Below are 27,775 nucleotides of genomic sequence, written 5' to 3'. Positions count from 1 at the left end.
AAAAGACGCCACTGTTTCCGATCACAGGACGCAAGCCATAAGTGCTATACGGAAACAGTACATGCTGCTCTCTAGCAGTTGTTCGTGTTTGGACATGGTATGGTGCATGCAGGGTAAATTCCATGGTTAAAATATCCAAACGTGAACAACTGTTAGATTACATGATGTAGAATGCTCTATAGTACAGTAAAACCTCCAAAGTCGGACACCTCCCTACCTCGGACAACTCCCCATGATTTTACTGCACGTGCAGGCTCCCATTGAAACTACATGGGGACGAAATTCTCTATGTCGGACACCTCCTTATCTTGGAAGTAGGATAGGGTTTTCCCTGCAAAGTCGGACAAAACCCTGGCCAAGTTACCTCAATATCGGCCCATCTTTGCACCAAAATGAGCCAGTGGCCTTGACTTTTGCCCCTGTTTTCCCCATTACTGGTCTCAGCATTTTGTTGCTTTAGTTTTTAGAGTTCAAAAACAAGTGCTGTCAGTCTACATTGTACTTCTTTATGTGAGCACTTGTCTTCAGTTTGTCTAGAGCCTTTGAACGAGCACTGCACCAAAGCTATGAGAAGTGGGCTGACGCTTCAGAGACAAGTCCTTGCTGCTCGAAAAGCTCCAGAGGTAATGCCATTGAGTAGAATCTGAACGGAATTGAATATACTAAAATCAGTAATAATTATCAGTGAAGAGTGGGTAGAGGTACCACTACCAGGCACCACCACCAGGTACCACTAAGGACCTTGAATTGAAGAAGGGGGACATTTCTCACAGCTGTGATCTCTTCCATTTTTTGTTGCCGTCATATTCTGTAACTCGGACACCTCTATAATTAGGAGACGCTTCGGCTGCACCGCGGGTGTCCAACATGTTCCGTGTCATGTGGCCACAAACAATATATGCTTTTGCTCATGCTGCACAGCACTGGCGAATTGAGCTGCATGTGAGGATAATAACATGAAACCCGAGGCGCGGAGGAAAAGGCATGACTTTACGGTCTCTGTGTCAGTTGTTTCATGTTGTAATTGCGTACCAGCTGGCCTGTACCTGAGAATAGGTTTGATGCATTGTACACGCACCATAGACATGCAGTATGTGGTGTGTTGTGATAGTAATGCACTGCCAATTGAAGAATAATGCTCCAGGTGGATTCTTTCGGTACAATCTTGAACTATGCATACCAAGGGGCAGGGCATCTGCGTGACAGGTTTACCGGAAAGTAAGAATGTAAATGTTAGCTGAAGTCATTGAATAATTAACATTATCAATATACTGCTGCAGATGATACAAACAATAGCACACAAGATGCTCCGATATGTTCTGCAGGAATGTCTCTGTACACACAATATTAGCACAGCAGCTACAGAAAGGCATAAAACAAGTTTTTGTATACATGATACCACTTGAATGCAACACAAGCTTCTGCTGCACTGCCAGAACACCACGGCGGACAGATTTACCTTACTTCACCTGAGAAAAAGTATGTACTGTTGCACACATGATGCTGTTTGAATGTCTCGAAAAACATAATTTATGACCGAAACACATCAACTGGAACATTTCGATTTACCTTACTCAAAACTGAGAAAAGGTATGTGCTGTTGCACACATGAAACTGCTTGAACTGCCCTTGAGCGCTCTGGACACTCTGAACACCTTATTTGTGACCAAAATACAACAGCTGAGCCAACATTGAATTTATACCTTACTCAAAATACACAAGATGTGCTTCCGTGCATATGACACCATGATACTGCTTAAATGTACTCTGAAAGCGCTGGCACCTCAGGCATGGTTGCTCTAAGCTAGCGAGCAACAGCAAGGGTATACGAACATAAGAAGTCGAGCACAAGAGATGGAATGCACTTGATTAATTAGAAAATGAAATGTCTCAGTACCAGGTGTCACTGTTCCGTCAACAAAAACAGATGAACTTTGAAGGGGCGTCTGGTTGGTACTGGTGACAGCCTTCAGCTTGAAACCCAGACGGTGATAGTTGAGACGTGGAGTGCAAGCTTTTCGGTGGTGCCAGAATGCCTGCGAAATCATTTAACAAATAAGGCAATTCCAAATCTGTACTGAGAATAGACCCGCTGGGGCGCAATCTCTAAAGGATGAAGCAGTAACTGACAGATAGCTTATTTTTCTCTTCTACGTGATGCAATTTGCACCGCATGACTGACTTGTCTAACATTACGCGTCTTACCTTTATCTGCTGCCTAGTCCTGCCCCTGCAATCTCCTGCTGCAAATAAGGTTGGCACAGCATCCCGGACGAGACATCTTCGGCTTCTTGTGAAACAAGTTGCGCATTGCTTCCGTAACATTCGTATGAGCCAGATGAACAGATCAAATCGCTGCTTTCGAAGGTGGCACCCAGTCGGAGTTATAACCGATTGTTGCAGTCAATAGATTTCTCTTTGGCCTTTCGGAAAATTGTGGTTTGAAACATTGGAACTGCATGCTGAAGTGTTCTTGCAGACGGGAGCAAAACGCTCACGTATTCTCGGCACGCAGCACAGAACACGAATCACACCAGGAAGTCTGTACTGGCCTAGCAAATGCTTTGCAGTCGGAGGAAGCAAAACTCACGTTCCTTGTGGGTTTAGTGAAGTCCAGAAATATACTGGCTCCCTAATAGCGAACTGTTTATCACTTCCCCAATGTGAATCTGCGCAGCGGACGGCTCGGCAGAAGAAACTGGCCGGCTTGGCGGAAGAAACCAAGCCAAAAGTCATGCCAAGCCGGAGCGCGGGCAGACCACGAATGTGTCGTCAACACAGGGTTTGCGGGCCACAAGACGGGATGTCAGTGAAACTAAAAATTCACTTTTTCGAAAAACCGCGAGGAGTTTGGGATAACTATTTTGAATACCTAATCAGTGTTCCCTTATGAACACATCGTGTGAGTACCATTCCATTCTGTAACACTCGAAAATCGGCGTAGCTGAGCTTTAAGGATAATGTAACATCAGACACAAATGACACACAGCTTAAGAAACTTCATGACATAATTCTTAAGCATGTGAACGTGTACTCTAAGCAAAATTATGACAAAGGTTTTTGTCCAAAGACCGAACATTGCATCGATCTCTCTGACAATATTCCTGTTTGCATCAAGTCTTACCGCTACTCTTGGAATAACAGAAAATTCATCAAGGAATAATTCGGCTTAAGTTTTGTGCAGTTCGAAAACCAGAGCCACATTATGCTTCCCCAGTTTTCGTTGTTGATCAGCCATTCCATTGTCCACACCACGTAGACTTGTTGTAGACTACCGCAAATTAAATGAGAAACCCGTCAAAACTGTCGAATTGACGATACTGTAGACAGAGTAAACAATGAAATAGTTTTCGACTACGGACATAAAGAAAGGTCACCTCAACATAAAAATAAGGAAATATGACCAAGATAAGACAGCTTTCATTACACCAGACGGTTTTTAGGAATTTGTTCGAATGCAATTTGGTCCAACATGCGCTCGTGCCACTTGGCAAGCAGTAATGGATGAAGCATTTCATTCCCTCAAGTGGAAGGACATTGTAATTGTCTATTTCGACGACATCTGTATATAAACTTCCACCATAGACGTACCTCTCGATGTTCTTGACCAATCCATGTCCATACTGTAAAATTATGGTCTCAAAATAGAGATCAATAAGCGCCAGTTCATTCAGACCCACGTGACGTTTTTGGGTCACATTGTATCGTGAGGGTAAACTGCCAGACCCGGAGAGGCCAACTGATGTTGATAAATACCCCGATGAACTGAGCACACTACAGGACGTAGAGATTTCTAGGATTTGCTTCTTGCTCGTCCCATGAAATTTTTTTTCGCGGGGCCAGCAACAGGGGATGCATTGTATTCATCAGTTCACACGTGTTAATCTTGGCCTACAGCTCCGAGATGTCAGAGTCGCTACCCGTTTAACCCAAAAAGTATACCAACTCCACATTACAATGCACGGACACACGGCACGGATACACAGATGCACGGATAAACACGCCCACTGTGACACATGCACGAAGGAGCAGCATACGGAAACGTACTCGGGTGATAGATGATTTCGTATATGTGCACGAATGGGGCAACAGAAAGTTTTTTCTACATTGAAATTATGAATAACCTATTAGTACGCACACAACCCATGCCCACGTTCTAAAGTTTTTGTGTTTACGATCGTACCTCTACTGTCAACACCCACGATCGCTCGCGCCTCATTATGGTAGCCTTGCCGATGGGTCTGCAAGCGTTTAGTATTCTCGCTTGTTTTCGCTACCAGTTTAGATATACCTTGAAACATCTAGAAGCGTTCATCTCACAGAAACACGCTGGAAAGGAGTATGTTGTTGAGTATGCCAGCAGAGCAACCAACACAACAGAGGAAAAACTCCAGTCAAACATGCCCGAATGCATTGCTCTTCATTGGGTACTTACAGACAAATTTCGTATTTATTTGTACGGGTTGCCTATCGTCCTAGTTTGAAGAGACAACTACAGTGTCTCTTTAATGATCCATGTACAGCAAATCAATGAAAAATTTGCTTGCATGGTTCACCATATTTAGGAGAAGGTATACAATCGTTCGGGAAATACCAACGAAACACAACATTCCTGGACTGGACCTAGCGACAGCCGCTAGGTGGCGGCAGACCTGGCTTGGACGTCATTTTAGAAATGTGCAATAGCTCCAAGCAACCGTTGCATCCGCTTAGTCCTGACAGAGGCGGAGCTTCGGCCGCTACGTTGGCGTGCCCCTTCACTTTCCACCTCTAATAAATAACTTTTAACCGCTTTTATCTTACTTCCTACACCTTTCTAAATACTTCTTACATTTATATTTACACATACAATATCTAAAATCGCCCAAGGCGGTTTTCGCAACCGTGCTGTTTCGGTAATTTTTCTGTCTGTTCAACTTGTTGTTACCCCAGCGTGCGTTTGACTCCATCTACTCTTCTTGTCGGCGTTGTTGCCGTTGGTTTCTTACGTTTAGATACGTTACAGGGACTATTACGTTCGCGAAGATGTGTATGAAACCGATTCGGTCCGGCATTGTCTGACAGTCCACTTGGCCAACTTTATCTTCCGAAAACAGTGTGCTTATTAAATAAACAAGCTTTATAGATTCGCACTCCTTATGTAGCTAAGTCAAAACGACTTAAGCCGGGCACACGAACGGGAGCAGAGCGCAGGTGATTGTCTCCGAGGTCGCGTTCGCCTCGCAATATACTAAGTGTAAAAGCCTCGGTAAATATGTTGACCTTGGCTTACTAGTGTGAGTACTGACATGATTATGTTCCGTGGAACACGGTGATATGCTTTTCACTGTACAAAGGCGTATGACGCTAACAAGAAACAAACGTACACTAGCCGATATCAGACTGGTCTGCGATCTGCAGACGCTATCACTCTCACCCGACGGTCGAACGCCAAGGTCTTTCTGCCGCTTCCTGATTAGTCTTCTCCGCACCAGAATGGTGGTCCCTGATTGGCCTCGTCCAAGAGACGGTTTCTCCAGTTCCAGAGAGGGAATTCCGGAATGCTTCCAAAGTCCGTCGACTGCTATCACCATGCATTAGACCACCTTGCACACATAGCTTGGCGCGATCATGATCGCGGCAGCCTTGCCAGTGCTTCGTGATCCCACTCATGATCGTGATCATCAGGCTTTGATAAGGCATCGCGATCATGATTGCGGCGAGTTATGCTTGCATAGAAACAATTACACTGTATCGTAACGGGTTCGGCGTTATTGTCGGTAATGAACTAGGAGTAAAATGCCACTGTGCTTTCTGAATCGACCGAAACAGATGCGATAGTCCCTTTAGTCGGGAGTGCGCAGCAGTGTCGAACATACTCTGTAGTGCCGGCACAGGAAAATAGCGTCGGCTCCCTAGCAGAACTGTGGTGCGAAAGTTTCCCTACTAGTATTATACCGTGTCGACAATAGTTAGCAACATGTGGATCAAGCAGCACAGTCAGGAGTCTAGCTTGTTGGCAAAACTTTAGCTGATTACCCAGCATGGACAATGATTTTGGAAGGGTTACTTCGCGCTTGAGCTAATAGAACACCGTCGAAGAACACACACAAAAAAAGCTGCTCTTCCGAGCTGTACAGTTTAAGAGTAACAGTGTACTTAACAACTGACGATCGTGCCGAAATACAAACACGTGTAAATAATATATGTAGTGATATAGATATACCAGAACATTGCATAAGACCATGTCAAGACTGTCTCGTACGGGCATTATAAGTACCTGGTGTTGCTATTGCCTAGTAAGGATATGCAATGTTCTTTAGTGGATTTCGTCTTCGCACGGCGAAGCACTCCTTTGTGCGTTGCACAGTTATGAACAAACAAAGATGGAGTGAATGAATGGGAGATGAAGTGCTTATTGCAATTCAAAGTCATCTTTCAGGAGCGAATTTTTCTGAAAAATCTGCCGGAACACCTACGCTGGACTTCAGCCAGCAACGCCAGAAGTGGGACTGAATCCTGCTACCTTGCGCGTTTAGCGTGATCAGAGAGAGTCAAGCGGACGGCCCATCTGCTAGGTCGCAGTACTTACCTGGATAAACAAATCCGGCTAATACCATTTTGGCCAAAAGTGTCCGTCTGGATGTTGGCTCCATTCCAGACTCCAGTTTGAGGCAGTCATCCAAATATCGCTGCGTATTGTTCCGAGCAGTTTCGGACACCCAGTTCTTGGGCAGGATGTTGTACAACTTTAGGGATAGTTTCTGAAACCTAAAAGTAGGAAACGAAATATATGAGGTGAAAGATGTGTCATCTACGCATCATAATCTGGGTCCTCTCGCACGAACACCGAGAAAATTGCGCAGTGATGCGCTGAGTAGCTTTTGTAGTGCTTCGTGTCCTCAGCGCAGCTCGCTTTGACAACTCTGGCAAAGCAGTGAGGGAAGCGTTGGGGAATTTCCGCAGCGTCCTTACAAGCGGGCCCCAATCCTTGATACATACAGGGTGTCCCAGAAAACGTGTCAATGAATTATAATAAAAAAACTACACCACCTAGAGTCATGCGGTCAATGGCATTTGTTCTTACTGGGTTTTTGACACCTCCTCATGTGAATGTCGTTTAACGTTAGTTTGATTATGTAAATTTTTGCGAGCTTAAGTCGAAAATTTGCCTAGTAAAGGTCACTTTTTTACCCCACAAATGCGAAGAGCGTGTCTAATTTAGTCAAATTAATGACAATTGACTGGGATATTCAGGGGCTATCCCATCGGAAAAAATAGCCGAACATCATGCTCTACGGAGGTCGCACAGAATAGCGCACGATGAATTTTTCAGCGCAATCTTTGTCAGTCCGACGAAAGGAGGTTGGAAACGCAGCCCTCCCCGACATCGCAGAATGAGATAAAACAGGCACGGCTTATCACGTCCGACTTCAGCTGGGATAATACTTTCCCTCTCACAATTTTAGGAACTGTTGCTTTTTCTACTATCACTCTGTGGGCTGGCTTCGGAACCTCCTTTCGTCGCACTGAGAGCGATCACGCTCAAAAAGTCATCGCGCGCTATGGTCCGGTGCTCCGAAAAGCATGATATTCGGCTATTTTTTCCGATGGGATAGCTCGTGAATATCACTGTGAATTATCACGAATTTGAGTGAATTCGGCACGCTCTTCATATTGGTGGGGTAAAAAAGTTACCTTTACTTGGCAAATTTCCGAGTTCAGGCCACAAATATTTACATAATTAAACTTGGAGTACATTACATTCACATTAGGAGGTGACAAAAACCTAACAAGAACAAATACTGTTGACCGCATGATTCTAGGTGGTGTAGTTTTTTTATTATAATTCAATGACACGTTTTCTGGGACACCCTGTATATATATATATATCAAGGAGCAGACATCTTCTAGCAGACATTGCAAGCCTTTACCACTAAGGACCAGTGTACATAGACTGTAAATACAGGGTTTCCCAGCTAACTGCAAACATATTTTTTAAAATATATATAACACTTTTTCCAAGATGAAATCAATTGTAATATAGCATATGCTGAAGGGCACTCCCTAGGAGGGCATTAGGAAAGTCCAAAGGTAATGGCTTAATTAACGTTCATTAATTACCTTCTTAAATTTAAAAGCTACAAAGTTGTCCCAATGAGAACATCTGTTCCTTTCGGTCACCTGATATCGTAGCCGTTTTCAGAACAGAAATCCGTTCGATAGATCGCCCGCAAAAAAATAGTGAAGGAACGCCATTGTTTTCTTTATTTTGTTCATTGCGCTTCTCAGAAGACGCGTCTTTCCTTCACCCCCAGTGTGAGAGGGAGAAAGAGCACATTATCGCCAATCGCGTCCTGGAAAAAGATTACAAGGAAACAGAAAATGCAACCCAAGATGAGGCCAGTTCCGATAGAGTCACCCGATACATTTGTTTTTGTTTTGTTTCCGCAAGTTCAAGCTCATCTTCGACGCACGATGCGGCACTGTACTCCTTTCCCCTCTCACGTTGGTGAAGAAGGAAATACGCGCCTGCGAAGATGCGCAGTGAACAGTGATCCTTCAGAGGTGTTGCTAACATCCTGGAACATTGATGTCTTGCAGACACACTGTTTGTGCCGACCCATGAGCATGTCACATCACCACGCTGTGTGATGATAGGAAGCTCGAAACGGCCGTCCACAGCTGGGATTGTTCACGCTTGAATTGTAAACATATGCTTCACGTGCAGCCATGGAGCCTTTGCTTATTTTTATATTTGTGTATGTTTGTAAGTCAAACGTCGCCATGCCAGTACTGGACAGCTGTTTCGGCCTTGTTGGGCCATCATCAGCAGTACGCAGACAGGCAACGTTTGAGCGGATGGCGTCAGAAGGTCACGTGGCACGTGATGCCTCCCGTCAGGGTGTCCTAAGACACTTCTGAAAGCCCAGTGCAAAGCCAGAGAAGTGTATAAGGGGAAAAAATAGCAAGAGCTCTTTGGCTGCACGTGTAGCATATGTTTGTAAGTCAAATGTCGCCATGCCAGTGCAGGACAGCTGTTTCGGCGTTGTTGGGCCATCATCAGCAGTACGCAGGCAGGCAACGATGGAACGATGCGACAGCACCAGAGGAAACGTGTTTCGCCGTGTTTGCGGCTCGTCAGCTCTGGGTAGCTGCGCATCGTCCGGAATTGGCAAACCAGGGGTCGCTCAGCGAGCGATATACACCTGGGAGGGTGACTGAACACTCATCAATGCCACAGTGCAAGCCAGTGTATTATAAAGAGGGAAAAAAGCCATTAAAGAAACAAGTAAATGACACTAGACGGGTTTGAAATTCAAACCTACAGATTAAGATGGCTTCTATGGCTGCACGTAGAGAAACAGATACTCAAGGAACGATGCGACAGCACCAGAGGACACGTGTTTCGCCGTGTTTGCGGCTCGTCAGCCCTGGGTAGCTGCGCATCGTTCGGGATTGGCAAACCAGGGGTCACTCAGCGAGCGATATACACCTGGGAGGGTGACCAAGCACTCCTCAATGCCCCAGTGCAAGCCAGTGAATTATAAAGAGGGGGGAAAAGCCATTAAAAAATAGGTAAATGATGCTAGACGTGTTTGAAATTCAAACTTACAGTTAAGATGGCTTCTATGGCTGCCCGTAGAGAAACAGATACTCATTGAACGATGCGACAGCACCAGAGGACACGTGTTTTGCCGTGGTTGCGCTCGTCAGCCCTGGGTAGCTGCGCATCGTTACGTTATATAAACGTATATACGTTTGAGCAAACACCATGTATATATATATATATATATATATATACATGTTTGTAAGTCAAACGTCTCCATGCCACTACTGGACAGCTGTCTCGGCCTTCTTGGGCCTCATCAGCAGTACACAGGCATGATGAGGCCCAAAAAGGCCGAAACAGCTGTCCAGTACTGGCATGGCGACGTTTGACTTACAAACATATGCTATAGGTGCAGCCAAAGAGCTCCTGCTAATTTTCTGCCCCCTTATATATATATATATACATACACGATACATGGTGTCTGCTCTAACGTGACCAGATATTATATTCAAAGCGAGCGATAAAAGAAAATCAAGTGGTACCTTTCTGCTACTTGAGTAAGAAACAGGTAGTGCTTCACTAGTAGCGCTAGTGTCTTTTTTATCGATTGCTTTAAAAAAATGCTGGTTCACCAACCATGATAGAAATTCATAGTAAGAAACGTGGGCCCCGGAGAGACAGTCAATGGATTTTTTTCTGCCAATAACTTTTGCCACATATTGCTAACATTTTTATTTCCTTTCAATTGACGGAAAGTTAATTTCTTGAATTGAACTCCGAAATTTCGCAAGGCAACCTACCGTTTTCTTTAGGGAAATGGGTTCCCCGTGGTCATTATACTCAGTGTAGCATGTAATCCCACTCGTAATGCAATGACAATTGCATTCGAAAATCCGTGGAAATGAGCCCTTGGCTCCGCCAATTTCTTGACGGCTATAGTTTGACCGCAACGCTGCGAAGAAAGGAGGGTACATTGAGCTGCACCACGGGGGGGGGGGGAAGGGTTACAAGCTTTACCCACAGAACAAACACGCGCGGTGAGTGCGGGAATCGGAGCCATCTTATCAAAAATGAGGTCACCCGACGTGTTGACAGGTACGGAAGGAAATACATTTTTGGAGCGTTTTGCACTTCGGTCTCTGTGAATGTCCCCACTCTCCAAGGCCGCAAATAAAGTTGTTGTTGTTGTCTCTGTGAATGCAATGAATAAGTAAACGGCAGCGATGGCAAGCACCGTGTATTCCAACCGAGAAAAAAACAAGGATGATTGGAGATGATTGGAGTAGGTGCTGCTCAACTGGTCAGATAAGCCGCATTCCTGTCGAGGTAATGCATCCGTCGCCAACGGATCATGGTGTGACGCGCTGTTTAGGCGCGACTTTTCGGTTTCGGCTCATTTGCATATCAAAATTCAGGGATGGACATTTTAGAGGTCGTGCATGTTTCAGGAATTTTTGAACGCGGGATGGCGCTCAACGAAGAGAGTCTCTCCATCTGCTATCCAGCGTTCGCCCAGAATTTCCTAATGCAAGAGTTAATTAATGAATTTCAGGTGATTAGCCATTTTGTAGTTACTCTCCCGCAAGGATGTCCGCCTTGCAGTGGAAGCCAACTGCAAAAACGGCATTCATGCTGCTCTCATAAATTCTGTAAGGGGTAAGGAAACATCCCTTGCTAGTTTGAACTTGGCTGCAGCGTGCTAGCAGGAGCAACGCTCTGCACGCATTGCATGTGTGACAGCCTACCAAGCTATTGTATCAGTATGATTAATCAACTGAATTTACATTAATTACAACGCCTTTGAAAGTTGTCTTGGAGCCACAGAATAACTGCACGGCATGTATGAAAGCTGTATACATAGAAGTCAATGGCAGCCGGGACTGGCCAAGTCAAGTCGCGAGACTGAATACAGGTCTTCTGATTGGAGGATTCAGGGTGCAATCGCTCAGCAACAGTGTTGTGTGAGTTGCACCATGCTCTGTCTCCTATGGGCAACGAGCTGGTGTCTACGTTCGACAGCCCGCCAGGTGTATCGCCTGACAGCGCAGGTGTATCGCCTTCGCAGCTGAGTTTAAATTAGCTCATGGGAATACGACTTGCATGCCGAGGGTGAAATTTCGGCCATGTGCTGAGCAACAAGTTTCCTTCCAAATGAAACAAGAAAAAATCGTGCCATTGCCCCTTTGAGAATGAATAATGCTGTTAATGTCTACTCACACTTTCTTCAGCTGGTTACAGTGCAATTTTTCCTTGTTTAGAGCGTTAATGATTTCATGTGTCGCAGAGTCATTTCCTGTAGCACTGCGGTCCGGTGGCTCCGTTGACGAACTGCAAAAAGACAAATCTGCTTTTGGTTATGAACTTTGGTTCAACTTTGGTTATGATGCTTTTGGTTATGAACTGATACTTCAGGTAGAAAGTACGATCGCAGCCACCGTAGAATGCAGGAGTCCTTAATGTAGTGGCAACTCCACCAACCTTAGCTCGCCGTCCCGTTCTTCGATTAGCCGGTCGATACAGTATGATATGTTGGTAAGGAACAGCAAGTTCATTAGAGTCCATACTGTACATCTTTTCATTCTTTGAACGACCTGAAAATTGAAAACACGTGTGTGAATATGGAATACTGGAAGTCTTTTGCGACTTCTTCAAGTTTCGCATGTTTTGCAAACGATGATATTCGTTACTCGACGTATGCAACGGAGACAAGCTTGACCCTCCAAGTCAGCTAATTCAGCTTTAACCACATACTGTCCAGCCCCTCATGTTTCGCAAGTGCGACGACACCCCGAAACATCGCCTTAACTTACCGGCCTTCATCAACGTGATTCATGTTCGACGACCCCACTGCGCAGATGAAAAAGTTTTGCCGATATGTTTATGACGCAATACGAAGAGGAAGAGCACCGTACGCTCTATTCCGAAACAATCAAGACAGATCGCGCTGTATATAGTCTACACAGATGGTACCTGGTGATCTGGCAATGTGCATTATTATGCCTACACTAAGACGACACCATATTATCAGCGATTTCATACATCCTTGGAGGAAAGACCCCAGGTATCCTGAGTCAGCGACACATTTTGAGTCAGTTATTGTTTCTTAGCCTACAGTTGTGTATGTGTTTTGCTGCGAGCATCGACAGTGTGGTGATGTGTGTACTTTGTAAACGGTGTGCTTTCAGTTATTACTGGTTGATGCTATATATTTGCCCGTTGTTCTGTCTATATGAAACAAACAATCACACGCTATCTGTGAAATGGGGTTTCATAAGAAGAAGAAGGAGGGAGGAAGAAGTCCAAAGGTGAGGTCGCGCTTTTCCGTTGCTCCGGAATATATTCAAAATTTATAGGCTTAGGCTTATTTGGAGTCACCGGTTTTCCGAAAGGAGGAATCCAACGCTTCACGCACCTCCCGCCGTTTTCTGGACCGGAGCTCCGATGTCTGCATGACGCTTCCTACATGTCAACAGGTCCCCGCCAGCCATGCCAAATGAGAACGGGTGGAGAGCCATTACTCGGGAGATGCTGATAATCCGCAAGACGTCAATGTTCCTGATAATGCCATGGACACTACGGTACAGGGCTACAGGCCGCTACTCAACAGACATTTGAGATGAACGACGCCAACGCTGCATCTCTTCATGACCCGTTCACCACTGTCAGGCACAGGAAGAACCGAGCTGGTGGTATTTCCGTGGTATTTCGGCCAGCATCTATAGTTACTACTCCTTCTGGAAGGTCAATCCTAATGCAGTCGCTAGCGAGATACGCCAGCTAGCCCAACAACAGGTTAGGCACTATATTTTCCACCGAGATGGTTCTCGTCATCTCCGTTCAGTCTGAAGCGGCTGCCCACAACCTTTTGCCGGCTAAGCGTTTACGTGGAATCCCTGTCTTAGCATCAGTACATCCGTTGTACGCCACAAATATGGGCAGTATTTATGCTGCACTTAAAGAGTACTCGAAGGACGATCTCGTGCTCTACCTGAAAGGCGCAGGGGTTATTTATTTATTTATTTATTTGTGCCTACCAACGGAAATAATCGTTATGAGTGGTGCACTTTAAACGACAGAAATAAATAAATAAACATAATGAGCAAAAACAGATAACACTTACAAACAACCGTCAAGAAACCGATGCAAAGCGTCGGATAAGTAGCTAAGTAGATCTTGTTTCATTATGTGCAGACTTTGAAAAATATCAGTGTCACGAGTAAAATCATTGAATTCACGCTGTACACGGGTCGATGGACAGTGCCGATGATGGACAGAAGGGTAGAATAATGTTGCAGAACGTGTGAACCTAAACGGCAATGTAAATAAATGTCCCTGAAAAGATCTGGGCTATTGATTTTCCCATGAATAGGTTTCTGAAGAAAACAGAAATCACGAAACGTGCTCGTCGCTGATAATGAACATATATTAATCCTGCGGAGGATAGTATCATACTTATAATATCAAACATTCCTGATGTATCTATCATACAACAAACCTTTTTTACCAATAATTTCTTTTTTCACTATCTCAATTGTTTCAACATGAATCATATTCAATGAATTCAAAAAAAAAATAAAGAGGATTCTAGTCTACTGAGAACGAGTGTTGTGTACAATGAAATAACACAAACGGGGTCACGGAATTCCTTTGTAAGTCGGGGGATAAATTGAAGGGGACACTGCAGTGTTGCAGATAACGCTGACATGCTCACGAAAAAACAAGCCACAGTCAAATATCACAACCAGGTCACAGGCTCCATTACCACGTTCAACAACACTGCCATTGACTAAACAGTTATACAACAAATGCCTTTTTGTTTTGTCGTGAATTATATTTTCATTTTGGCGCTATTTCGAACAACGCAGTTCCTGGCACACCACTGCACTACGGATTCAATTCACTATATTCATTCTTCCAGCAAACAGGACACTCTCAAGGTGAGATAAGATAGTACAAAGGCGATATATTTTATTGTACATCGCAAATAGATGTCGGCATTATTCGCGGGGATCACTATCTGTTCACATTCTTTCCTTGAAACGGTTGTCTTTATTCAAATTGGAGCACAAGTCGGCTAAGCTTGTACAGAGACGATATTTTTTATTGAGCATCTAGAGAAAGTCGAAATTATTCAATGACAGAAACAATATTCAATCAAAAACGAGAAACGAATTTGATTTCATCAATTTTTTTGTAATATCGTGCAACAGAAAGTTATATATAGATGAACCACACAGAAACATCAACAAGTCAAAACAATAATTAATTCAGACAAATCATTTCTAAGCAAGCTGCGTGAATACACCACAGAATCTGTACAGAAACTTGTCTTTTTCAATGAATAAACACGGTCAACAAGTGGATTCAAGCGATAAAGTGAGTTATGAAAGCCGATGACCTGAACACCAACATCAAGTTAGGGAAGGGAGGATTCTAGCGCGGTCTTGTACATGGAATAATTGAAAGCACACGTTTTTCCTTACTCATCAAATCTTTTTTTAAATCAATTTCCATAATTCTCACGGCAGGTGTATATTAATAACATTCTAAACCAGATTGCATAACAAATTTTCAAAAATAAAATGAGCATAGATATGCTTTTAATTAAGTGTAGACGCGCACTCGAAACAGAACAGACAATTGCTCTATACTGAAGAGGTGGACGGATTTTGTACTCGTTACCATAAGTCATGGAAAGATGTGATAACAAACTGCTTCGAAAAGGAGGAGCCGCGAAACGATTCCATTATCACCGCATTCCAATGCGTCCAAGAATATGGTCGTATTCGGAGATATGGTACAAATTACAGAATTGAAGGTGCAAGAATTTATATCCCCAATCTACAATAGTTCTAAAAATGTCTGCACAGGAAGGACCACTGGGAATGATGGCAGAGTTTTTGAGGTTTGCTAATGAAGAATTGAAATACACTATACCTGATGTAATTGTAATCATTGCAATGGGCATTGCATTCATCAAGAAAGCGGTGAGATCAAATTATCATATACAAGCGGTCTATATCGCACGATTCATTACAGATTTGTTGAAATTACACCTAACTATTGAGATGGAAAGTACATAAAAAATCTTATCACATGATATGTTCCACTACCACGGCTACGCAATTATTTTCTTCTACCAGTTCTTGCAACGATGTCGAATGAGTAGAAGTTCAATATTGTTGTACAAGGCCTGACGTATCATCACTTATTGAAACTCAACGAACATATCAACTGTGGTGGGCCCACAGACGATTTTCATCTAATACGCTCTTGTACGGTATTCAAGAATCTTCGTACAAAGAAATGAAACATCAATAAGAGATTGTGCAAGTTCGTCGCAACAAAGTACAAGTTGCTGAAGCGATATAAATGCGGCGACAACGTATCGACTGCATTAATCAACGCTGGATTCAAGCGACCAATAATAAGACATCATTATATAATGCATTCTGAATTCATCAATCAAGACAACAAACGAAAACTTCAGAGTTTGGAATAGGACAATTGTAATTTATCGAAATAAACAAGCGTATAACTGAAATAATAAATGTAATCTTTGTCATCAATATAATGAATGATCTCAGTTGTATCGCGACGAAAACACCCAATTATTATTATTAATATAATGAATTCTACGCATCGCAATGAAAACAGTTTGTATTTAGCATGGTTAGATTGAGAACAATAATTGCTAAGGAAGCGAATATTCCACACTATGTGCAAGAATTCTCATATGGAATGAGAGCTGACCATCAAATAGGTTTTAACCGACTACACTCTGTACAACTTCAACACCCGAAGGATAGAATTGCCGGAGAAGGATCGGTCATTGAAATTTAGAGGCATGATACATCAGTCTTTGTTTACAAAAAGGATCACTAATCTTTTGCGAAAACGTATCATATTTCATGAATAAAATTCCACAATGCATGCATATTTCCACATAGTTCGACTAACTCTCTTATGTTTGAGCAAACGACAAATGTATAATTGAAAGTATGCCTATAACATCTTTCGACAATATTTGTTGAAAGGAATCTCTTATCAAATGCCGCGATAGAAATGGATAATTTTACAAGCAAGACCTGCAGGCAAAGTCTACATTTCTAATCACGTAATATTCGTATATATATCAGATTTTGGGAGAACCGAATCATTAGAATCCTTTAACCAATATACAATGAGGATGAGCACTATGCCTAAACACAATGGAAGATATGTAATCTTAATTATAATAACCAGATCAGCGTAGGTCACACATAAACGTAGATCCAATTTACAAAATATACTCGAGGTTTCCCGTAGCCATACTGAAAAACTATTACCCTTATTCTTAGTGTCATAGCATGCGGACACTACAAATAGAAAGGCCATACTTTAATTTTATGAGTTTTTAGCTCATAACTTTGTAAAACGCAAACTCCACACTAAAGATCATTTTCTTGTCTAAATTTTCGAAGTCAAAACTGTACACTCTTGCATTTTTAAAGATATAGATTAAAAAGTTGTGCATATAGTCACACATACTATACAAGATATTTGATTTTTAATTTGGCTTAAATGCTAAAATTTATCGATTCACTTCCAAGAGAAGTGGAAACTACCACACATCCGTAAGTGTTTAATTAAAATTTGAACGGGTGTTGCGATTTACGATCTGTGTTGTAGAATGTGTAATTTCACAACACGCAAACTTTAGCTCGCTCACGCTGACAAGCATTCTTTTGCGATGACGGAGAATTTCAATGGAAGAGTTTGATATGTTCTATATACAGTACAACGCAATGTGAATTCTCTGTGTCATGGAGATTGTTACGAATATTTTCCGAATGAAATTTACCTAAAACTCGAGGAAAGGGCCATCCGCGTCGACGAACCCGTTTCCGGAAAAAGCAACACGCTCGCGTACGGTACCGCGTTAACGCGTCGGGCACAGAATCACGTTCGGTTTCGGGTAAGGCGTTGGGAAAACGTGGCCCGCCTTGTTGCCGAAACGTCTTCGAGGACGCGGATTGCCCTTTCCTCAAGTTGTAAGTAAATTTCATTCGGAAAATATTCGTAATAACCTGCATGGCACAGAGAATCCACATTGCGTTGTACTGTATATGGAAAAGATCAAACTCTTCGATTGAAATTCTCTGTCATCGCAAAACAGTGCTTGTCCGCGTGAGCGACAAGCACAAGCGAATCGCAAAAGGATGCAATTCATTGGTGTAATTCATTGGTGTAAGGACATAATTCATTGGTGGACATGGGAGTGAAAGAACGTCCTTTTGCGCTTCACCGCGACCAGCCGCGACAAAAATATGTAAACCGAAACCAATTAATTACTGCAACAAATGACCCGCTTCGGTTGCAGATTTTTCTCTAAAAGGTGTCTACTGAAGGTCACAGAAGGGGCAGTACCCATTTTAACGCCGACGGCGCCCTGCTTTTGAAGTTAGCTTTTTTCACGAAACTCATTTGAATTTTTATTTCAATAATGAGCGCCTCCCGCTCATTCACGCGGTGCGCATCTTGTAGGCGGTATTGGACAGATACTTCTAAAAAAGAAAGTTATTCGATTGGTGCACCGGTTCGCGAATTATCTAGCCCGGGGATTTAACTGAGACACACGGTATAATTATGTCTTATTATTGTTCACTTGAATCCAGCGTTAATTAATGCAATCGATACGTTGTCGCCGCATTTGTATCGCTTCAGCAACTTGCACTTTGTTGCGACGAATTGCACAATCAATCTCTTATTGATGTTTCCTTTCTTTATATGAAGATTCTTTTATGGCGTATAAGAGAGTATTAGATGAAAATCGTCCGGTGGTACACCACAGCTCATATGCTCGTTGAGGTTCAATACGTGATGATCCATCAGACCTTGTACAACAATATTGAACTTCTGCTCATTCGACGTCATTGCAAGAACTGGTAGAAGAAAAGAATTGCGTAGGCGTGGTAGTGGAACATATCATGTGATAAGATTTTTTATGTACTTTCCATCTCAATAGTTAGCTGTAATTTCAACAAATCCGTAATGACTCGTGCGACATAGACCGCTTGTATATGATAATTTGATCTCACTGCTTTCTTGATTAATGCAATGCCCATTGAAACGATTTCAATTACATATGGTCTAGTGTATTTCGATTCTTCATTACGCCTCAAAAAGCCTCCAACGCCTCAAAAACGCCGCCATCATTCCCAGTGCATCATTCCGATGTTGATGTGCAGATATTTTTATAACTATTGTAGATTCGGCATACAAATTCTTGCACCTTCAATTCTGTAGTTTGTACCATATTTCCGAATACGACCATATCTAGGACGTATTGAAATACGGTGATAATGGAATCGTTTCGCGGCTCTTCCTTTTCGAAGCAGTTTTTCATTAGATCTTCCCATGACTTCCATGGTACCGAGTACAAAATCCGTCCATCTCTTCAATATAGAGCAATTGTCTCTTCTGTTTTCGAGTGCGTGTCTACACTTAATTAAAAGCATATCTATGCTCATTTTATTGTTTGAAAATTTCCTATGCAATCTGGTTTAGAATGTTATTAATATCCACCTGCCGTGAGAATTATGGAAATTGATTTACAAAAAGATGTGATGAGTAAGAAAAAACGTTTGCTTTCAATGATTCCATGTACAAGACCGCGCTAGAATCCTCCCTTCCCTAACTTGATGTTGGTGTTCAGGTCATCGGCTTTCATCATTCACTTTATGTCTTGAATCCACTAGTTGATCCTGTTTATTCATTGAAAAAGACAGGTTTCTGTACAGATTCTGTGGTGTATTCACGCAACTTGCTTAGAAATGATTTGTCTGAATTAATTATTGTTTTGACTTTGTTTCATGTGTTCACTCGATTGATATTCTATGAGTTGGGAATCATGTATGCATGATGTATTAATTGTGTCTGTTGATTTCCTCTATAGGAAAACTTTTAAATATTTCTCGCTTGCTTAGAAAGTTACTGCATGAAATAATAATTGTCGTGTATTTGTTTCAATTGTTCACTCGACTGACATCAGTAAAAATAATCTCTGAGTTGGGAATGGCTCATATTTCTGAGTTGCGTTTCACATATGATGTTTCTGTGTGGTTCACCTATATAGAACTTTCTGTTGCAAGTTATTACAAAAAAAAAATTGCTGAAATCAAATTCGTTTCTCGTTTTGAATATTGTTTCTGTCATTGAATAATTTCGACTTTCTCTATATGTTCAATAAAAAATATCGTCTCTGTACAAACTTTGCCGACTTGTGCTCCACTTTGAATAAAGACTACCGTTTCAAGGAAAGAATGTGAACAGATAGTCATCCCCGCGAATCATGCCGACATCTATTTGCGATGTACAATAAAATGTATCCCCTATGTACTATCTTATCTCACCTTGAGAGCGTCCTGTTTGCTGGAAGGAGGAATATAGCCCCAACCCTTTGAGTGATAAAGCATGCGCAGTTGCTTCGCTTTGGTCGTATAGATAGAGAGATAATGTCACCGGGCTTTGAGGGAAAACCGAGATCGTCTCAAATTGTACGGTGCCTGTGTGTTGGATGCCTCCATCAATGTAAGGTTTGTAGCGTTCGTTAGAATGAAAACTGTATAGTGTTCCATTAGATTAAGTCCGACGGTGTACAGAAATGTCAAAAGAGCTTTGAGCGCAGATCCTTGCTGGACTGGATTGGGCCAGAGACCAAGCAATTTCGATAGGGATAAGGGGCGAGAGTCCAGCTGAGTAAGAGACTCGGAGAGTGCGGTTCGGGAAGGTTGGTAACGGGGGGCAATGAAGAAGAATGTGCTCCAGATCCTCTAGAGCACCCCAGTGGCAGCAGGTGGGAGAGTCAACTTGTCTCAAGGGGTAACGCCACTGAGCGGTAAAGGCCACATCGAGTCGCATTCGGCGGATTAATGCAGCATCTTGACGAGAGGTGTTTCGTGGCATGTGGAAAGCGAGCGTTGGATCAACTCTGCTGAACGTAGATGAGGGGAGAATGTCGGTTGTCCATTGGCGGGAAACCAGGGGTGTCACGAGGCGTCGCAGAATGGAGCGGCGGTCTCCTCTCAGCAGAACAATACTGGTCCATTTCCGATACGAGAGTGCTGCTTCTGCGGCGCTGTCGGCCTGTTCATACGCCTGTTCATACGGCCTGTTCATACGGCCTGTTCATACTTATCACTGGTACGTTCAAAACTGAAGTATGCCTCAGCTTTGTGGGACCCTCCTCAACAATACTTATCCTCCGCTCTTGAAGCCATCCAGAATAGAGCAGCCCGTTTCATCGTTGGTGATTACTCACGTCATTCTTCAGTCTCGGTAATTCAACAACAACTTCAACTCCCTAACCTAGAAAAACGTCGATACATTGCAAGGTTGTCTCTGTTTCACAAGTTCATTCATACCATTCCGCCTAGCATTTCCCCTATCACTCGTTCTTCCACAATCTTTCCCCGCTTCGACCATTTGTACAAGGTAACTCGTTTCGCCTGCCACACTGATATCTTTGCTAAATCATTTTTTGTAAGACTACTATTAACTGGAATGATCTTCCCTTGAATATTGCGGAGCTCACTGATCACACCACGTTTCATAGGAAGATATTATCTACCATTTAACCATTCACTAATAATCAATTGATTCCTTGCTTTTCGCACTGTTATTTGTCAAGTGCATTTATTGTTGTACCTAATATCTGTACGACCCCACTCCCCCATGCAATGCTCGCAAGAGCTTTTGGGGTATTGTAAATAAATAAATAAATACCCCACGACACCACAATGGGCTGGAACCCACTGGAGAACAAGCCTGTGGCTAGCTGCGTAGACAGTATGGTAAGCCATTAACACATCTGTGACTGGGAGTGTGGACGGGCCTCGTATACCGGAATTTTCAATAGCTTGAAGTGCAGATTTGGAGTCTGTGAAGACTGCCCATGCCCGCGGGTAAAATCAGCGATGTGTTGTAGAAAGAAAAGGATGGCATAGAATTCCGTAACTGTTGAGGAGGTTGGATGCGAAAGGCGTCGTCCTTGCACTACGCCTTCGGATGGTATGACGAATGCTGAGGCGGACTTCTTGTTTCGGGATGCGCCATCTGTATATGCAGGTGTAAACTTAGAAAAGTTCTCGTCTACCAGAGCGTGAAAATGGGCTCCAAAGACTTCAGGGGGGACCTGATCTCTTCTTTCCAGAAGGTTCGGAAGGCTTACAAAAGTCGGGGGTACTGGCAGAGACCAGGGGCTTCCGGCGGTATAATGTCCTTAGCTATGAAGCCAGTGAGAGTCTGTCGTGTCCTCTGCGCTACTCGATAGAAGTCGCGTTCAGGGCGGTATCGAATTTTCCTGAGGAGCGGGTGACGGGAAATGTGAGCACGCAAACGTAGGAAGTGCCGAGCCGTTTCACGTTCACGTAGAACCTCAACCGGGAGTTCACCAGCTTCAGCCAGAACATGCCGTGTTTCAGCCATTCTTGGAACTCCGAGGCAGCGACGAAGGCATCCAGCAAACAGGGACCGAAGAGTATTTAATGATGTTGTTGATATCCTGTGTAGGATAGGAAGGCTGTAAAGCACAGTTGCCCTCACCAACGCCGCGTGAACTGCAAGCAGGGAACGCTGATCACAGCCCCATCCTGAGCCAGAAAGATGTTGAATTGCGGGGAGCCGTCGCTGCAGTTTAGTTTCAAGGTGTCTAATGTCGCGAGCCCAGCGCAAGTCCGAGTCGATTACCACGCCAACGAAGTGGTGGAAGGGTACCGGCTCAAGCTTCTTGGCACCAACCCAAAGAGGAAAATTGGTCATAGCTTTGCGCGTGAAAGGGAGCTCGACGCACTTTTCGGGTCAAAGGTTCATCCCAAGGTGGGTGAGGTACGTATGTACATTATTTAAAACGAGCTGCAGGCGGCGCTGTATGGCTGGCCGTGATTTTCCTACTGTCCAAAGGGCCACGTCATATGCATACACGGAAAACGACACTTTGCGAGGAATTACTGATTGTAGGCCGGCCATCACCACATTAAAGAGTGTCGGACTCAGAATACTTCCTTGGGTGACTGCTTGATGAACAGGATGCTGAGGGGTTTGGCCTTGGGACGTACGGACAGCGAGCGACAGTTCGGGCCGTAAGGAAGCCTTGCACATGCTGTGAAGTTCATTTTTAACATATCTATTTTATGTGTTGGATTCATAAAACAAAGTAATGTTTGAAGTGTCTCTTAGAATGAAAATTGGATAGTGTTCGATTTGATTAAGTCACAAGGATGATTTTATGATAGTTAAAATGATAGATTATTTTCCTGTGTTGTTTTGATTAAGAATATATTCTTTGATTGAATGCAGTGTTATTGATTTTATTTCCTGTTGTGTTCGTGTCGTCGTGTCCTTCGTGTCCCATGGTCTTCCAGGGTCTCTACTGGTCACAATTAATTACATACATCTATTGGTACTTGTAATTAAAATCCCGCTATTGCAATGATGGTGGTCACGTAAACGAATATTAGACTTTTTATAATACAACTTGTAATTTTGATTGTAATCATATTGATTAAGAATATCTTCTTTGATTACATGTGGTGTCAGTTTCTCGTTTCGATATGGTATAGTTTAGCTATTATTTCCCTACATGTTGGAGGATATGTCGGTTTGGTTCTATATTAATGCTATATGTTGATCGTGTTGATTCGAATTACTTCCTCATTTCTGCGCTATTCACTTCATAAGAAACTGATTATTTAAATTTGTCTCATGTTGGAATATTAAACTTAGCTTCGATATTGTGCTCGAAATTACTTATATCTATCAGAACTTGTAATTAAAGCTCCACTGTTGCAATGATGGTGCTCACGTTAAAATGGCAAAAGCGCAAGGGTGCAGGCCAGCTGGTACATGGTGAAAAAAAAAATAGAACCCGAGAAAAGGACAGAGGAGGGACGACACGACACGTTCTCGAACACAGCAAACCCTTTAATAACAGCAACACCTACGTACCCAACAACTTCCGAATTGGTGGCGAGGGAGCAACCGACGCCACACTTACACAATTTCCCCTCGTGACAATCTCTATGTACTCCTTTAACAGTCTGGCCACAGGGTCCCGAACAGAATCTAGGACACTTGTCTCGTCGAAGGCCGGGGAACAATTATTACAAAGTCTAAGATGGGCGACAAGTTCGGAATTCCCAGACAACGACTCCGCATTTCTCTTGTGTTCGCTGAGCCGAGTGTTTAGACACCGTCCAGTCTGACCTACATAGCAAAACCCACAACCAAGCGGTATACAATACACCACATTTTTTGCACAGGTCACGAAAGCATTTTTGTGAGAAATACTACAGCCGGAGTTCTGTGAGAGGAAAGGGGCAAGTTTTGAGAGACGACATACATTTGAGAAAACAACCTGAATGTTAAATCTGCGTGCGGCAGCCAAAATGTTGTGTGATACGGAATGATAGCACGGGATACAAACAGGCGGCAATTTTTCTTTCTGAAAAACAGGTGGACGAGCGAAACCATTAGCAAAATCTAACAACTTCCGCTATAGGCAATAGCTGTAACCAGCCTTCTGCAAACGGCTCACTTGGCAACCAATACTTTCAAAACCAAAGTGACAGCAGGACTTTTCGACGGCCGAACGCAAGAGGGACATGATAACACCTGACTTGATCAGCTTTGAGTGAGAACTATTGGCGGGTAATAAGGGTTTCGCTTCCGCCTTCCCGTAGGACCAGCAAAGGCCCGGGGTTGAGCGTAAGCACAGGTCAAGGAACTGTAGTTTTTGATTCGACATGTCCTCCTGCGAGAACACCAGTTCGGGGGCGGCAGACTTTATCACAGAAACAAAGCGGGTAACAAGATCCTTCTGCGTGGATAGCACCAAAATATCATCAACATACCTTTTAACAATGATACAGTCCGAAGAAAACGGTTTCAAAGCTAGGCAGACAGCAGCATCAAGAACATTGAGGTAAATTTCTGAGAGCCGGCGCGACAGCAGACCCAATGCACACACCCCGAGATTGCACAAACAATTGATCATTGAAGGACATAGCCGTAGAGCCAAGATACAATTCCAGGAGACGTAAAAAGTCACTGACAGGCACACCCACCGCCGTCTGAAAACGAATGAATTGGTCTTCAATAACGTGACGGACGCGATTTAGCAACATACCAATGTTTAAGGAGTAATACAAGTCTTTTATGTCTAGTGAAACCACCTCACAACACTTTCCATGAAAGCCCCCGAGTGATGGAAGCAGCTCAGAGGAACTCTTCAAAGACAGACTGTTCTGAAGTACAATGCAGGACAAGGATTTTTGCAGAAAGGAGGAGAGCATCTTTTGCCAAGTGCCTAACTCACTGATGACAATTCTAAGCGGTAAATCAACTTTGTGGTCCTTTAGGAGGAATTTCACAGAAAGCGCTTCCGATTTACAACTTTTTATCTTGTTTCCTAAGGGAATGTTCAGATCGATTAATAGCTTGGAAACGGACGCTTTTACGGATCTTAGGTTGCCGGAGAAAGGTTTGAACAGCTTGCAAATGGCTTGATTGGCTTTGGTCAAGAACAACCCTTGAGGGAGTACAGCGAATTTACCGGATTTGTCGCACTCCAACAGAACCCAGTTTTTGCTTGAAAGTTCAACACGGACGGTGGCAGGCTCCTTGGGGCACCTCTGTTTCTCCTGGGTAGAGAGCGAAGTACGTGGAATGCGGCTGACACATAGCTCCAGGAAGGCAGACTTGCTGGACGGATCGGATATCCTGGAGGCAACTTTCTGAACAGCGGCTGCGGCATCGAACCTTGACGGCTTCACGGGAACGCAGAACTTGGGGGTTCTTGATAAGACATTTGAAAGAGATGCAGGGATTTCCTCGCCAGTAAGGTTTACCACCTCAGTCTCAGCGGCGTTGGATTCAGAAGGGGGCCTGGAACCAGCCGACGTGGGTGAAGCTTGACGGTATAGCAAAACCTCCGCTTTGCAAGAATCCCATCGACGCCCGAATTCACAGCATACCAGGTGTTTCCACTGCTTGAAGTAGGAAGTCTCACGAAGTCAGGACCTAGGACACGGTGCCAAAGGCTGTCGGTGACCAAGCGAAGGTCTCTTAGGTGCCGAACTAGCAGATTCTTGTGAGCCCGAAGAAATTTCGCCTTCGTTGACCACGGAAGGAGAGTGTTACCAAGGAGTGAGGTAAACCTCGGGTGGGCTTCCCGACGACGAAGGCAAATCTTGATAAGGGCGATCTCCGCTTCAGTGTTAGCAATAGCAACACCAAACTTGCACAGACTGTAGAGGGCCACGGGACGAAGGACAGATTCAGAAATGTCGGACAACGCGGTAAAACTAGCAAAACCTGCATACGGGAACAGTAATGGCAAAAGGGCAAGGGTGCAGGCCAGCTGGTACATGGTGAAAAAAAAATTTTGAACCCGAGAAAAGGACAGAGGAGGGACGACACGACACGTTCTCGAACACAGCAAACCCTTTAATAACAGCAACACCTACGTACCCAGCAACTTCCGAATTGGTGGCGAGGGAGCAACCGACGCCACACTTACACAATTTCCCCTCGTGACAATCTCTTTGTACTCCTTTAACAGTCTGGCCACAGGGTCCCGAACAGAATCTAGGACACTTGTCTCGTCGAAGGCCGGGGAACAATTATTACAAAGTCTAAGATGGGCGACAAGTTCGGAATTCCCAGACAACGACTCCGCATTTCTCTTGTGTTCGCTGAGCCGAGTGTTTAGACACCGTCCAGTCTGACCTACATAGCAAAACCCACAACCAAGCGGTATACAATACACCACATTTTTTGCACAGGTCACGAAAGCATTTTTGTGAGAAATACTACAGCCGGAGTTCTGTGAGAGGAAAGGGGCAAGTTTTGAGAGACGACATACATTTGAGAAAACAACCTGAATGTTAAATCTACGTGTGGCAGCCAAAATGTTGTGTGATACGGAATGATAGTACGGGATACAAACACGCGGCAATTTTTCTTTCTGAGAAACAGGTGGACGAGCGAAACAATTAGCAAAATCTAACAACTACCGCTATAGGCAATAGCCGTAACCAGCCTTCTGCAAACGGCTCACTTGGCAACCAATACTTTCAAAACCAAAGTGACAGCGGGACTTTTCGACGGCCGAACGCAAGAGGGACATGATAACACCTGACTTGATCAGCTTTGAGTGAGAACTATTGGCGGGTAATAAGGGTTTCGCTTCCGCCTTCCCGTAGGACCAGCAAAGGCCCGGGGTTGAGCGTAAGCACAGGTCAAGGAACTGTAGTTTTTGATTCGACATGTACTCCTGCGAGAACACCAGTTCGGGGGCGGCAGACTTTATCACAGAAACAAAGCGGGTAACAAGATCCTTCTGCGTGGACAGCACCAAAATATCATCAACATACCTTTTAACAATGATACAGTCCGAAGAAAAAGGTTTCAAAGCTAGGCAGACAGCAGCATCAAGAACATTGAGGTAAATTTCTGAGAGAGCCGGCGCGACAACAGACCCAATGCACACACCCCGAGATTGCACAAACAACTGATCATTGAAGAACATAGCCGTAGAGCCAAGATACAATTCCAGGAGACGTAAAAAGTCACTGACAGGCACACCCACCGCCGTCTGAAAACGAATCAATTGGTCTTCAATAACGTGACGGACGCGATTTAGCAACATACCAATGTTTAAGGAGTAATACAAGTCTTTTATGTCTAGTGAAACCACCTCACAACACTTTCCATGAAAGCCCCCGAGTGATGGAAGCAGCTCAGAGGAACTCTTCAAAGACAGACTGTTCTGAAGTACAATGCAGGACAAGGATTTTTGCAGAAAACAGGAGAGCATCTTTTGCCAAGTGCCTAACTAACAATGACAATTCTAAGCGGTAAATCAACTTTGTGGTCCTTTAGGAGGAATTTCACAGAAAGCGCTGCCGATTTACAACTTTTTATCTTGTTTCCTAAGGGAATGTTCAGATCGATTAATAGCTTAGAAACGGACGCTTTTACCGATCTTAGGTTGCCGGAGAAAGGTTTGAACAGCTTGTAAATGGCTGGATTGGCTTTGGTCAAGAACAACCCTTGAGGGAGTACAGCGAATTTACCGGATTTGTCGCACTCCAACAGAACCCAGTTTTTGCTTGAAAGTTCAACACGGACGGTGGCAAGCTCCTTGGGGCACCTCTTTTTCTCCTGGGTAGAGAGCGAAGTACGTGGAATGCGGCTGACACA

General features: G+C 43.7%; 2 protein-coding genes across 2 annotated transcripts in view; one reads left to right on the top strand and one right to left on the bottom strand.

Annotated features, from left to right (window-relative positions):
* The window catches only part of LOC135388461 (phospholipase A2-like), a 114,429-nt gene that overhangs the window by 47,042 nt on the left and 39,612 nt on the right, over positions 1-27,775 (bottom strand). Inside the window, exons 2-4 of the mRNA XM_064618038.1 lie at positions 12,011-12,123; positions 11,750-11,860; positions 6,572-6,750 (exon numbers count right to left, since the gene is read on the bottom strand). Coding sequence (XP_064474108.1) covers positions 6,572-6,750; positions 11,750-11,860; positions 12,011-12,111 — 391 coding nt within the window. The 5' untranslated portion in view covers positions 12,112-12,123. The remainder of the gene's footprint in view (positions 1-6,571; positions 6,751-11,749; positions 11,861-12,010; positions 12,124-27,775) is intronic.
* LOC135389440 (uncharacterized) overlaps positions 1-27,775 on the top strand; it is a gene marked incomplete at its 5' end in the record, with an annotated part of 172,465 nt that overhangs the window by 111,484 nt on the left and 33,206 nt on the right. The gene's annotated exons all lie outside the window — the stretch shown is intronic.

This window comes from Ornithodoros turicata, chromosome 3 (genome assembly GCF_037126465.1).
Source record: "Ornithodoros turicata isolate Travis chromosome 3, ASM3712646v1, whole genome shotgun sequence".
Classification (NCBI taxonomy): Eukaryota; Metazoa; Arthropoda; class Arachnida; order Ixodida; family Argasidae; genus Ornithodoros; species Ornithodoros turicata.
This window is presented reverse-complemented; position numbering and strand designations above follow the sequence as displayed.